We start from the raw sequence: 12054 nt of genomic DNA, 5'->3' as shown, positions 1-12054 counted from the left end.
TAACACCCTACAAAGCAACTGAAATACACTAAGAGAATTGTAGGCAGCCGCCTTAGGCGCTATGAAGAAGGAGGACTCAGAATGCTTCTTCAAGCACCAAATATGGCTTCACTGCCCTGTTAGCGCTTAAGGTGTCCAAAACTCTTTCACCATCCTTAGCTCTACTTTCCTTCCACTCTACTCCTTTCTACCTGTGGACAAATTCCTTAACTCTGCTACTCATTACTGTTCATCACAGATACCCCACCCCTCTATTAATAATCCCACGAACTGTCCCCCTTTCCTCTGTAAACTGTCTGCTGTCCCGTTGGCTCTAACCTCCATCAATTCCCCAGACGCCCTTGCATCGTCCATATTTAGTCATTGGCCCCAATCATGCCTCTCCAATGGGACGCATTGCCCTTCAACGCAGCCTCCATGCCAGCTTTCAAAGAGCCCTTAGACCCTTTCGCTGTTAAGCACATTCCCCTGTCTGCATGCCCTCCACCCAGTCGCTGCAGCAGAGACGCAAATGCCAACTAGAGCAGCCTGACATATGTGGACTAATAGTTTTTCTGCACATCCTCCTCTCCGATTAGATATCATGCTCCAAGACCTGTTTAGGCCTTCTTCTCCCCTGGACCAGTCCCAAGTCAGTCTCCTTGCCTGCCCCTTCCATGTCCCGGTACCTGCCAAGACCCATCTCTCTCGCATCTCAGTCCAACCTAGGGTAGAACAGTAGGCCCCATAGAAGCCGAGCTTGTTGCAGCAGTCTTTTAGAAACATACAAACCTGCTCGACCCCCCACTTCCCACCTCTGTCCACAAGGTTGTTTTTTACTTTATTTATTTACATATTTATATTGTGCAGCCCATGCCTCGAAGGTATTTAAGCGGTGTACAGAAAAGGCAATCGCAAGACATTAAAATTGGGCGAATTGCAATGACATTTGTATACACGTGTCCATACATATCTTAGAAGCAAAAGCGAGAAACATGATCATGTGTGTGCTATATATACCACTTCACGCCAAACTATAGAGAACATTTCAGATATTCACTGTTCAAATAGAAATACGAAGGCCCTCCCATAACTTTCTAAAAACTAATCTCTCACCTAAAAATACACTCCCTATCTTCTAACAACATCCTTTACCTTTTAACAGGCACACCCTCCACCTTTGAGAGGCGTGCCACTACTGAAGGCCATTTAAAGGTTTTGTCGGTTGTGCTACGCGTAGAGACGTCTTGGGCAGGTGCTGTTCCGCTGAAGCTTTGAACAGACCCACAGTACTGATTGTCACCACCTACTTGCCCAAATGTAGAGGCAGAGGCTGTTTATAGCAGTGCTTAATTTGTTAAAAAATAAGTGCCAGGGCTCTCGTCAGGAGGCCACTGCAGCTTGCACCACACATTGCCCCAGCCATGCTGCCAATGTTAATAACAACACAACTACTACCCATCACATTCCTACAAGTGTGACAATTCGAACTATTGCAGGCCCCCAAAGCTATAAGAATGGCTTGGACTGCAGGTAATAGTAATTTTTAATGAATATAATATTAAAAATTAACTTTTGTTGTGGTCATCTCTAAACTAGCTAGACAGCGCCACCTTGTGGCAGGCTGTTACAAGCACCGGTGGTGACAATTAAGTGCCAGTGCTAAGCACTGGAAGCCACCATCTCAAATTAAGCACTGGTTATAGGCACAATAATGTGGTTCCTACCACTGCTCATGTGCATGAGAGGTTCCATATCAGGAGTCAAACGTAGCCGGCACCAGCAGCACTGGAGCAGGCACAATACCTAACCTATAAATGACATCTGAATTATCTTACTGCACGTTATCCATTTGTTACATACACAGTGTCTGTTCTTGACCAGGATTCAGGTCTTTGGGCACAGTTCATCTCCTGGACCTGCACGTCAGGGTCCTAAGGTAGGGGGAGAGGGATATGAGGGGTTTGATCCAGGTTCTAGGGCTGGAGACCTTTTGTCAGACAATGTCTCACCCCTTCCTGGTTTGGTTTTGCCAGTCACAGGGGTTAGTTGACTTTTGGAAAGGGGTGAATATTTGGGCGCCTCAGTCACAAATTGAGACGTCTAGGAGCTTTGGGAAGAGGAATAATCCTAGGTATTCAGGCCCAAGCAACCAGGCTCTTGTGGGAGACATTTAAACAAAGATGGATTCCAGGTAACTTGATGACCCCATGTTGGCCCCCAGTGCTATGGTGTCCTCTGCTACACGCTCCATTCTCCATTGAAGCTGGGATGGAGGAGAGGCTCAACTCTCAGCATGGATTTCTGCTTCCCACCAGCCTGGTGTTGCCTACGTGCTCAGTAGGTGTCCACGCTCCCCACATTTCACTCATGTTATAGTTTTACTTTCTCCACAGGTTCTCATTTCACTCCCATTTTTGGTCAAAGCAGTCAGCACGTGACCAGAGTGACCTGGAATTGTGGCCTTGACTACCTAGCTGAATAGTGCCACCTATAGCTTCGCCCTATAAAGGTGCGTGCTGTTGATCCCTAGCATAAAAACCAAAAACGAAAATCAGCTGCAAATAGCTACTTGGATTGTTCGTCATTCGCCACCTTTGTGCATGTCCTGGGGAGTGCAGAATTCAGTACATACTTCTTGCCATGGCTTAAGTCTTTGCTCCCACAAACAAGCCAGTCCTGGTTATTCGGGTTATCCAGTGGCCTGACTCATCAGTCAGTTGCTTATTCTGTGTACATCAACGCAACCTTCTATCTTCGTATGGCTATCATTTTTCCCATCCCTTCATGACCCTTCTGGGATAGCGATACTGCTTGCGGTTCATCCACTACAAAATACATAAACTTCATTGTTTTATGCTTCCTGTTTCTCATCAGTAGTGTCGGCCTGGCTGGTGTCTGGACAATTGGTCAGGTGGGTTGTACGGTCCAGATCGCATTGGTCACTGGCCCACGGGAAGGATACGGCCTCATGTTCGGTTGGAGCTATGGCCCGGTTAGCATAGCCAACAAGGACAGCGCATTTATCTTGTGTCAGGAAGGGCCCATCCAGGCTTGGAACTACAGCCAGCTCTGTCCTCTGGGATTTGTAAAATTACACAATGCCACTGTCTGCAAAAGCAGGCGTCCTCGACTGCCAGAAATACTTCATAGAAGAAAGTAGTTGATCCTCAAGGTGCCCAGGCCTTTATGGTGAGCTATGAAGGTTTCTTGAGGGGGCTAGGTTGAAGTAAACATTCCCCCAGTAATTAGTTCATCAAAACCAGTAAACTTCTTGTTAAAGAAAAATTTGAAAGTATCATAATCTTGCTTCATGTTCCTTCTGCAGATCTACAGGCATAACAGTTTTTTTAAATGTAGCCAAAGAAACTGAGCAACATTTTCCTGCATGGGCACCTAGCCCTGTTGAGAATGAGAGTGTTTTTGTAGCCCCCTCAACGCCCCACTGCTCTGATGCTCTCCTCTTGGTCCTCTTGCAGTCCAAGCAGCCATCCATGGCGTATGTTGTGGGCTATAAAAATAAAATCAACACCCCCCTGAGCCTGGCATGATATTCCTCTTCACCCTTGTCATATATAAGGATGTTGTCAGCCATGGTTAACACAATCACATCCCATTAGCACTTCCCTGATTGTGCTCTTCTAAAGACTTATACTCACTATGTAATGCACACTCCTCACCGTCTAAAGACACAAGCCACCTTCAAAAAGGCACATTATCACCTTCAAAAGGCACACTGTTCACCTTCCAAATAGATGTAATGTCCCTGCTGAAGAGAGTGAAACCAATCCTCCTAGAAAGCGACTTCAGAACTGCTGTTCAAGCCCCCATACTCCTACATCTGGATGGTGGCATCGCCCAGCTTCATGGCCTTCTAGCCTTCAAGCTGGCGTCTTCTAAAGGGCCTCGGGCAAGCCACAGCACACCTCATCCAAGGTCCGAAGAAATATGATCACTTTGTCTCCATCTTGCTGGATTCCTACTAGCGCCCCATACCGTCCTGCACCCTTACGACCTGTACTCCCCCTATCTGGCTGGCCGGTCACCATTTATGGTGGCAGTCGACACACCCACAACCAGGATAGCATCATTCTGGAGCAAAGAAGCGCAAACAATTAAAACAAAGTAACTGGTCATTTCCATCTATGCATCCACCATATGGAACAACATTCATGTATCAATCAGACCTCCTCCAAAGGTACTCCACTTTTGGAAGGAGCGGAAGACACACCTCTTTAAAGGACATTGCATCCTGATGCAGGAACAGTCCACACACAGCTGTCTCTAAAATGACTTATTGGCTGTATCCTCGCCTTTGATCCTTTACAGCACTTGCTGCCTTTGGCTAGGTTCACACTGTACAAATACCACACATACACACATTAAAGTCACACTACTCAGCATCTGTTACATACTGCCCTTCGGTTCTGCAGACTCCCGCCTCTCCTCCCGCTATAAGGCCCTCGCTAATATATTGTGTATAAACCTCTTCTGCATCGATCAAATACTGCCATGTCCACCACTCCACTTACTTTTCCACAGCCTCTTCTCGGTCCGCAATAGCCTGTTTGACAATATTATCCTGGTCTGAGTTCTGTGCCAGGACCCTCTGTCGCTCCAGCTCCTCGCGCAACGTGGAGATCTCCAAGTGCTGCATCGTGATCTGTGACAGGAGAGAGATAATGTCTGAGTAGCAACAAGGCTGAGAGACACTCATTGCAGAGTTTCAATAATCGCAATTGCTTCCTGCTTGTGGACAGAAAGTTAACAGCAACACTATGGCCTCCAAGTCAGAGGCACCCCATGTCAAAGAGGCATAAGGGCATCACAAACACTGCACTGGGTGGCAGGTCTTCATCTGTTCTGCTGGATGAGGTCCATGTGTCCCATGTTTTACCCCAGGTTAGTAAAGCCCCTGTTTCTGTGTCTGGATCTGTCCCTGGTTGGGGAGGTCCATATAACCCCGGATCTCTCCATGGCTGATATCTCCGGTTCCGCCCAGGGTTGGTAGCATTAATGCGTGTGTGCTGTGGTGTTGGGTCTGGTCCCTCGTTGGTGAGGTCCATGTATCCCTAGGGACTATTTTCAAACTCAGAGGCTGGAAAAGTAAGGGGATTTTACTGAAACCGTAGCAATTCCTTGGCACCATGAGTACAGCGGCAAGGCAAGGGCTGGAATGGTGCTTTGTTCATTCGTTTCTCTTTAGACCTCCCCCACATCCCTACGCATACCTTTTTCCAAGGAAAGTGGGATCCCCTGATTTATTACTTCAAATAATTACAGTGTCCCTTCCCTCCAGCAACTTATGACTAGATTTTGGCAAACAACAGGTTGATTATGGAAATAGAAAGAAGTCCTCTTCAAAGTCATTCAGTCTATCTCAGGCAGGTCCAAACGTCCTATCCATTTTATTGCATATTAATACTATTTCATTTATTTCCTTTGGGGTATAGGGCAAATTGTTACAAGCACACCCATTGGCTGCAGCTGCAGGGAGGCAGTTCACAAGAGTGTCTAGCAGCATGGCAGTGGGTGGGGGTTGTAGAGTCACATCTTGCGTGAAGTGGAATACAAAGGGCTCAGGTACATTTTAGCGAATAGGCTGGACAGGACGGGCCATTCTGCCACTCTGGCATTTTCCTCGTGGACTGTAACAATCTGTGAATATTTCACCACAGGGCAAACACCAAAGTACTCTAGATGCTTGTGTTTGCCCCGCTGTGATATTGCCGACCCTTTCCCTCTCAACCCACACTTTTTATTTTTTTGTGGGTGTCCTCCCGCATGTTCCCACATTTTGTTTTTTCTTCACTGGGTGTGCCACCCTTCCTCCACTTCTCCTTGCCCCCTGCTGTGGCATTTCGCCACCGGCATATGCCCATTGTTTAATAGTGCTGTGCAGAGCAGACGCGAAATATCTGTGGGGGCAAAGGACAGCACGAAGGCCGCATACTGGCTGCAAGCTATGGGGCAGTTTTCAGAGGATGGGCAGTCATGGTCCAACAATTATACCCACATGACCCCATTGTAGTCGCTGCTTCCTGCAGCATGGTATTTATTTTTTATTTTTTTTGCCAGGGCTGATTCAGGTCTTTGGAACAGCCCTGTACACAAGGTTTGGACTGGGAAGTCTTGAGGTCCTTTCAAAGTAGAATAATGCAGGGGATGAGAAGAAGATGTCTGCCCCATCCTTTCTGGAACCTGGTAGTGTGCATCTGTCGCAGAACTAGCCCAACGAGATGGGGGGCAGGTCTCTCATGCTGCAAGGCTTTGGGTTTGATTTTAGGTTTTAACAGAAGCTTTAAGGTCTGGAGAGCAGAATGTTGAACGTCTGCAGTGAAAAAAGAACACACATGGAACAAGTGACATTTCCAGAGGGTTAGATTTCTCATCCGAGGCTTGTGTGAAACGGACAGACCTTCCAGTGGGATCAGGTGATGGGTGCCACGAGCAGAGACCCATTGTGAGCTTCAGAGATCTCTCTACATTCAGTTTGAAATCAGTCTAATCTTACCAGACTTCCCAAACGTTCTTCTTTTAAGTATCTTTGACATGCATGTATTGACTTGTTGATGTGTTCGATTGTCATTTGGCCAACTGGCCGTTCCGTAGAATTCCAGAAGACCTGCTCTGATCTCCATCCAACAACAAAAGGGAACTCTAGGCTCATGGATCCAGCGTTTTGAGCAGGATTATTTTCATATCCAATTGCATCACCGGATCTAGGAGGATAGGGATGCTCTATAGCCATTCGACTAGGGCCAAGTCTGATCAGATGTTATTAAAATTGTTTCATGTGGTTTTACAATAAAAATGCTGACTAGCAATCTCTGAGGCTCTTATTTAATTCCAATCGGGTTGGTAACAGAAATTACTAACCCAATCCGAATTACGAGATTTGTGGAAGCATGCGACTCTTGTACTGTAAGGTAAAGCCTCTGGATGAAATATCAGGAGGAAATGAGGACTACAGGAGTAGAATTACAGATCCTCCCAGGAATGCCTAAATTATCATGGGAACCACAGGATCTTACTCGTAATCCCCAATTACCCCTGCCGGAGCCACTGATGCTGCTCAGCATCAATAACTCTGGGGGCAGAGGTACCAGGGGTCAGTATGTGAATCTCCTAATGAGGCCCTGAGAAGCAAATTTCCTTTCAGGAGATCCTGCAGTCTCTTCACCACAATTCTAATCAAAATCATGGCCAAAATTGTCAAGTGTGAGACTGGTCTCGAATTACTGTGGTCTTTCGGAGGGGTTTGAAGTTTTAAGGGGGGTTACTATAAGACTCTTCAGCTGCAGCACTGGTCAACTTGTCTGACAACAAGCATTTATTGAAGAAAAAAAAAAGATCCAGGGCAACTGTGCATAGCTCAATATCAAGGGCCTAGTGAAACACCCAATATACCAGCTTGGGTGGGGTATCACTGGACAGATTAAATTAGTTTTACAGCACCCCTGAACTTTGAAATGTGACTCCTTGGACAGAAGGAGGAGCAGAAAATAATAAATAACAGCAAGACTATACCGTGAGACAGCTGTGGGTGTGTGTAAAGGGATGGGAAAAGAGCCAAACGAAGAAACAGAGAAAAAGAGGAATGATGAAGAGCGTAATGAAAATATAAGAGGGAGGCAAATGGAGCGAGAACGTGAGACTACGAAAGAGAGGAAAGAAGAATGCAAAGAAGATTAGAAAGACAGAAGGAAAAAGACAACAGAAGGGAAAGAAGTCTGTAAGGAATTAATCAAAAATAGAAAGAAGGAAAGAAAAATAGAAAGGAGAAAAAAGTAAGAATGAAGGAAGAAAGTTTTCTTTGGGGAAACACTTCCTGGAAACCTAAGGGTCGGCATTGCACGCTTCGCTCCCTCACTCAGTGGCATCCGTATAGTTGAAAGTGGAGGGTATTTTATTTTTCAGGCTACTCCCTTTCTCTTTATTACTGAGCCGAGCAAGGTATACTTTCCAGCTCATGTGCAGGACGAAAAGCTGGTAAAACTGGTACAGTAAACATAGTGATCACAGGCAGCAATGTATTTACTCCAGACAGCCCAGTGACGCCTCTTTCTCTCAAAGCTTTGTAATAAAAGAAAAAGGCTTGTTTATGGCACTTGTCCACCAGATTTTCAAGTACAGTGTGTAAGGAGGCTAACATGCCTACTTCCCCACCAGATTTAGAAACCTCCTCAACTCAATACATTGATTCTTTGATCCTATAATTAGAATACCTGCATTTTTGTCATTGTAAGGACCTTTCTACACCTTAACAACCTATAATATCTCTTTGAAGTTCTTTATGGTCAGCTCGCAGCAGGGTCAGTTGTAACTTTTTTCTCCTTTCGAAGAAAGCGTCATGTGTCAACTGCTTGTTCGCATTTCAATCGTGTGATCTGGACCTTAATGTTGTTTTGGTTTATTCGATTAAATTGGGGGGATGCAATTAAGCTCAACGCTGTCCACTCTACTGTTTGGGTTGGATGTATATGTCTCAAGACATTTAGTGGGGGGACTATAGTGCCTTGGCTCCAGTTGCTTTTTTTAGAGTTTCACTGTTAAGAGTAGTTGGCCTAACGGCTAGGGCGCTCGACCTCGGACCTGGAGATCTGGGTTTGAGTATCGGTAATGACGCCAAAACCTCCTGTGATTCTGGGCAAATCACTTAATCTCCCCGTGCCTAAAATGAATGTGTGTCCTCATGTAACGTAACTGGTGCTATGTAAAGTACTCTGATACCCGATTCGGTTCGCGATGTATAAAACTCTGCACAAAAAAAAAAGAGATGTGTTCTATACAGAAACGGTGACCAGACGAAGATCCAGAATTGACAGTGGTAGTCGATATGCCACTGTTGTATGCAGCAGCGGCCGGTGCAGGTCAGAGCGGTGAGGCGAGTTGGGGGGGAAATTTCGACGATGAAGTGGGAATGTTATTATTTATTTAATTTTCCCTCGTGGTCGTCTGTTGAATCCCCCCAACCTGACCCCACCGCCACCCTGCTCTTAACTGCACAGGCTGCTGCTGGTTGTATGTCAGACAAACATCTATCATTTGTACCTTCCTGTGTGTACGTTTCTTAATGTACTATGAAAATGTCCGGTCAGCAAGATGCAATCATAGGGCTATGACTGCATCGACCCATGAGTAACATCGCACAGTCCGTTTCCTTACTTTCTAAGCCCATAATAGAGCTTATAAGTCAACACCAAACTTTGGACAAGTAAGAGGGGGATATGGGCAGCAGAGAAATCTACAGTATATTTGGGATGCTAATTTAATGCTCATTCGCCTCCTGGCACTCAACAGTATAATCATCTAAAGCTTCTAGGTTGATAGCTTGAACCTCTATTTCGGCTGGCCCTAAAATACGAAAATGTTCCTTTTCAATGGTTTAGTAAAGTTCATTCAAATGTTTCTCTGAAGATCTGACATTACATAGCACTTCTTTTGGAAGCCCTTTAATGTCTGTTAGGTCCAACCAACATGATTTGGGAAAATATTGACTAAGGGGCAGTAAAGGGGTGCCCGCACATGACTCACACTTCCCATCTTGCTGCCATATTCCTCAGGACATGTTGTGCTCTTTTACATTGCATATCCCTAGTTCTGTATTTGTCTGGTTAGATGCTCAGACCCTGGTACTCACTCTAATTCTGCCCTATTGGGTAAGATAACGACAATCCTCATTTTCATCTGTAGTACATTGAGCTTACCTGGTCCATCAGGCGGTAGATCTCCTCCTCTTTCTCCCTCAGAAAGTCCTGCTCTCGCTGGGTAAGGTAGAGCTGTCTTCTAGAGTGCTCAGTGAGTGAGCGCTCACTGCTCACATCTAAGGTACCATTGCTAGAAGCCTAGGGAAAGACCAAAGAAGGTGAGAAACACCAGAGGAAGCGGCTATGATGCACGAAAGACTGACGATGCAACTGCCGCCTGAGCTCCTTTGTCACCTCTAGGGATCGAAGGGACATCCCCCCTTGATATTTACATAAAATCCTTCTAGCAGGGTGCACTATCCAAGATTTATGGACATGAGCCTCACAACTCATCACACCCCTTGGCTCCAAATGGGTTTGCCGCATTGTAGATTTTTCCGGATTGTCGCTGTTACTGTGTAAAAACAAGCACCTATGGAGTGACGCAACAACAGTTTCACTGGGGCATGGGAATGTTTACATGGTCACCAAGTCACTTATAATTGGAGTTATGTTTCACTTGATATATGGGTGGAGCCTGGGACTAGGCCACCAAATGGAGCCAGGACCACTGTGCCCTAAACAGGATGCCAACCATTCAGCCTTGAAAGTCACATACTCCGCAACTCTGGGCTACTCGACTGAACCCATCAACCTAGTGGTGACAGTTTTTATAGATCGTCTGAATTGCCCTGAGAGTGATAGGCTTTGTTTCCCTGTGCTAGTATCCCTAAATCGCCCCATAGGTGAGGTTACTTAGATTCATACTCTCTACCAAACTCACTGTGATCTGTGGCTCTTGCGGTCTGCTTTTCTCTTTGGGATCTTCTTTATTATGGGGAGCGGCAGCCTCTGATTCAGGCTCCTCCGTGACCGCCATTGCCACGTCTTCCTCGCTTCCGTTCATCTGAAACACACAGAGACAGATAGTTAGAGTATACTAAACCTGAAGATGCCAGGATCAACTCTACAAAACAACTGGCGATGGACAGGAAACAAAACTCTGTCTTACCCACCCCTGATGCCACCAGTGCTAGCTGGCATAGCTGGCTGCACCCTTCTCACCTTTGGTACCTCCTGTGGCTCCACCGCAAGATCCACGCTCTGCTCGATTTCCGACTGGATGGAGGTGACAGAGGAGTTGATGTCATGAAGGTGCAACTCCTCGCTCAAGTCCTTCAGCCTCAGCTGGAGCCTGCGATTGGCTGCCCGGGCCTCCTCCAGTTCCCGCTGTGTCTCCTGAAGCTGCAGGGAGGGTGAGAGACCAGGGGGAGGCGACATTAGCATCAACTCACCACAGGGCTGAATAGCTAGTCAACACACAGAGATTAAATACCTACTCACTATGAAATATGCACAGGATAGAAGGGCTGGGAGGCGGGGGACCTTAAACCACAATACTGATGGCCAAATATGTTTTAAAGGTCACCAAACAGTGATGGGGCCGGGTACGAAGATATTTAACCATTTTCCCCGTTTCAAACAAGATTTGAGTGCACCCCCACTCACCAGTAATCAACATTTGCAGTTTAGACATGCATTGGCTAGTGACTTGTCAAATACTCCTCAGGCTATGATGATAGAGTCCAGAATGCCTCAGGACGCCCTGATAAGGAGGGCATACTCACTGGGGTACAGAAGCCTAGTTAACAACACACCGGAATCCCTGCGTGAGCTTGGGGGTAGGTGGGGGAGGCCCACTGGATCCATGGAGGATATACATTGGCAAGCTGCACTAAGATACCCAAGAGAGAGGGCACCCAAGTAGATCTGAGGCTAATTCATAGAATCATTTTCCACTGACATGCTATAATAGTAGCGGGCTGGTCAACATAGACCAGGGCGCAAGCGCGACATGTCCGAAGTGTGGGGATTGGAAGGTGATACATTCTTCCTCACAGTATTTGGGCTTCAGCTGAAATTTGTTCCTGCAAGAAGTGGGGAGAAGTTTTGGGCAGCACAATCCCACTAATGACACAATTTGTAATTCTAGGTGTACTAGGTGAGGACAACCTGTCCAGGCTAAAATTGGCTCTTTGCTTCTATGGCCTGATGGCAGCAAACAGGGATATCGCAAGGGAGTGGGGAAGACCATCCCGACCAACCACACATAGATGGTGCAGCGGACAGGATCACAGCACGCACCCTGAGAAGATCCCTTAGCAACTTTCAAGAAAAATAGGAAGCCTAATTAGAACATGGGCTAGATGATTTGCGAGAGGTCTCACGGAAATGCAAAACAACACTTACATTTGCTAATCTGCTTTAATGTAATGTGGTATAGGTGTGGGTGAATTAACTCTGGCGACCAGGCACGTGAATTTATAGGGCAATGTACTTTCCTCCCGAACAGAAGGGGCTACAATTCTCTCTTTAAAGCTGTTGG

At 46.3% G+C, this 12054-nt stretch overlaps 1 protein-coding gene across 1 annotated transcript in view; it reads right to left on the bottom strand.

Annotated features, from left to right (window-relative positions):
- Positions 1 to 12054, bottom strand: part of BICDL2 (BICD family like cargo adaptor 2) — a 152079-nt gene that overhangs the window by 41642 nt on the left and 98383 nt on the right. The window contains exons 6-9 of the mRNA XM_078652895.1: positions 10734 to 10913; positions 10453 to 10575; positions 9690 to 9827; positions 4512 to 4642 (exon numbers count right to left, since the gene is read on the bottom strand). Coding sequence (XP_078509021.1) covers positions 4512 to 4642; positions 9690 to 9827; positions 10453 to 10575; positions 10734 to 10913 — 572 coding nt within the window. The remainder of the gene's footprint in view (positions 1 to 4511; positions 4643 to 9689; positions 9828 to 10452; positions 10576 to 10733; positions 10914 to 12054) is intronic.

Source organism: Lissotriton helveticus, chromosome 7 (assembly GCF_964261635.1).
Source record: "Lissotriton helveticus chromosome 7, aLisHel1.1, whole genome shotgun sequence".
Lineage (NCBI taxonomy): Eukaryota > Metazoa > Chordata > Amphibia > Caudata > Salamandridae > Lissotriton > Lissotriton helveticus.
Note: the sequence above shows the minus strand (reverse complement) of the source record. Positions and strands in the feature narration are given on the sequence as shown.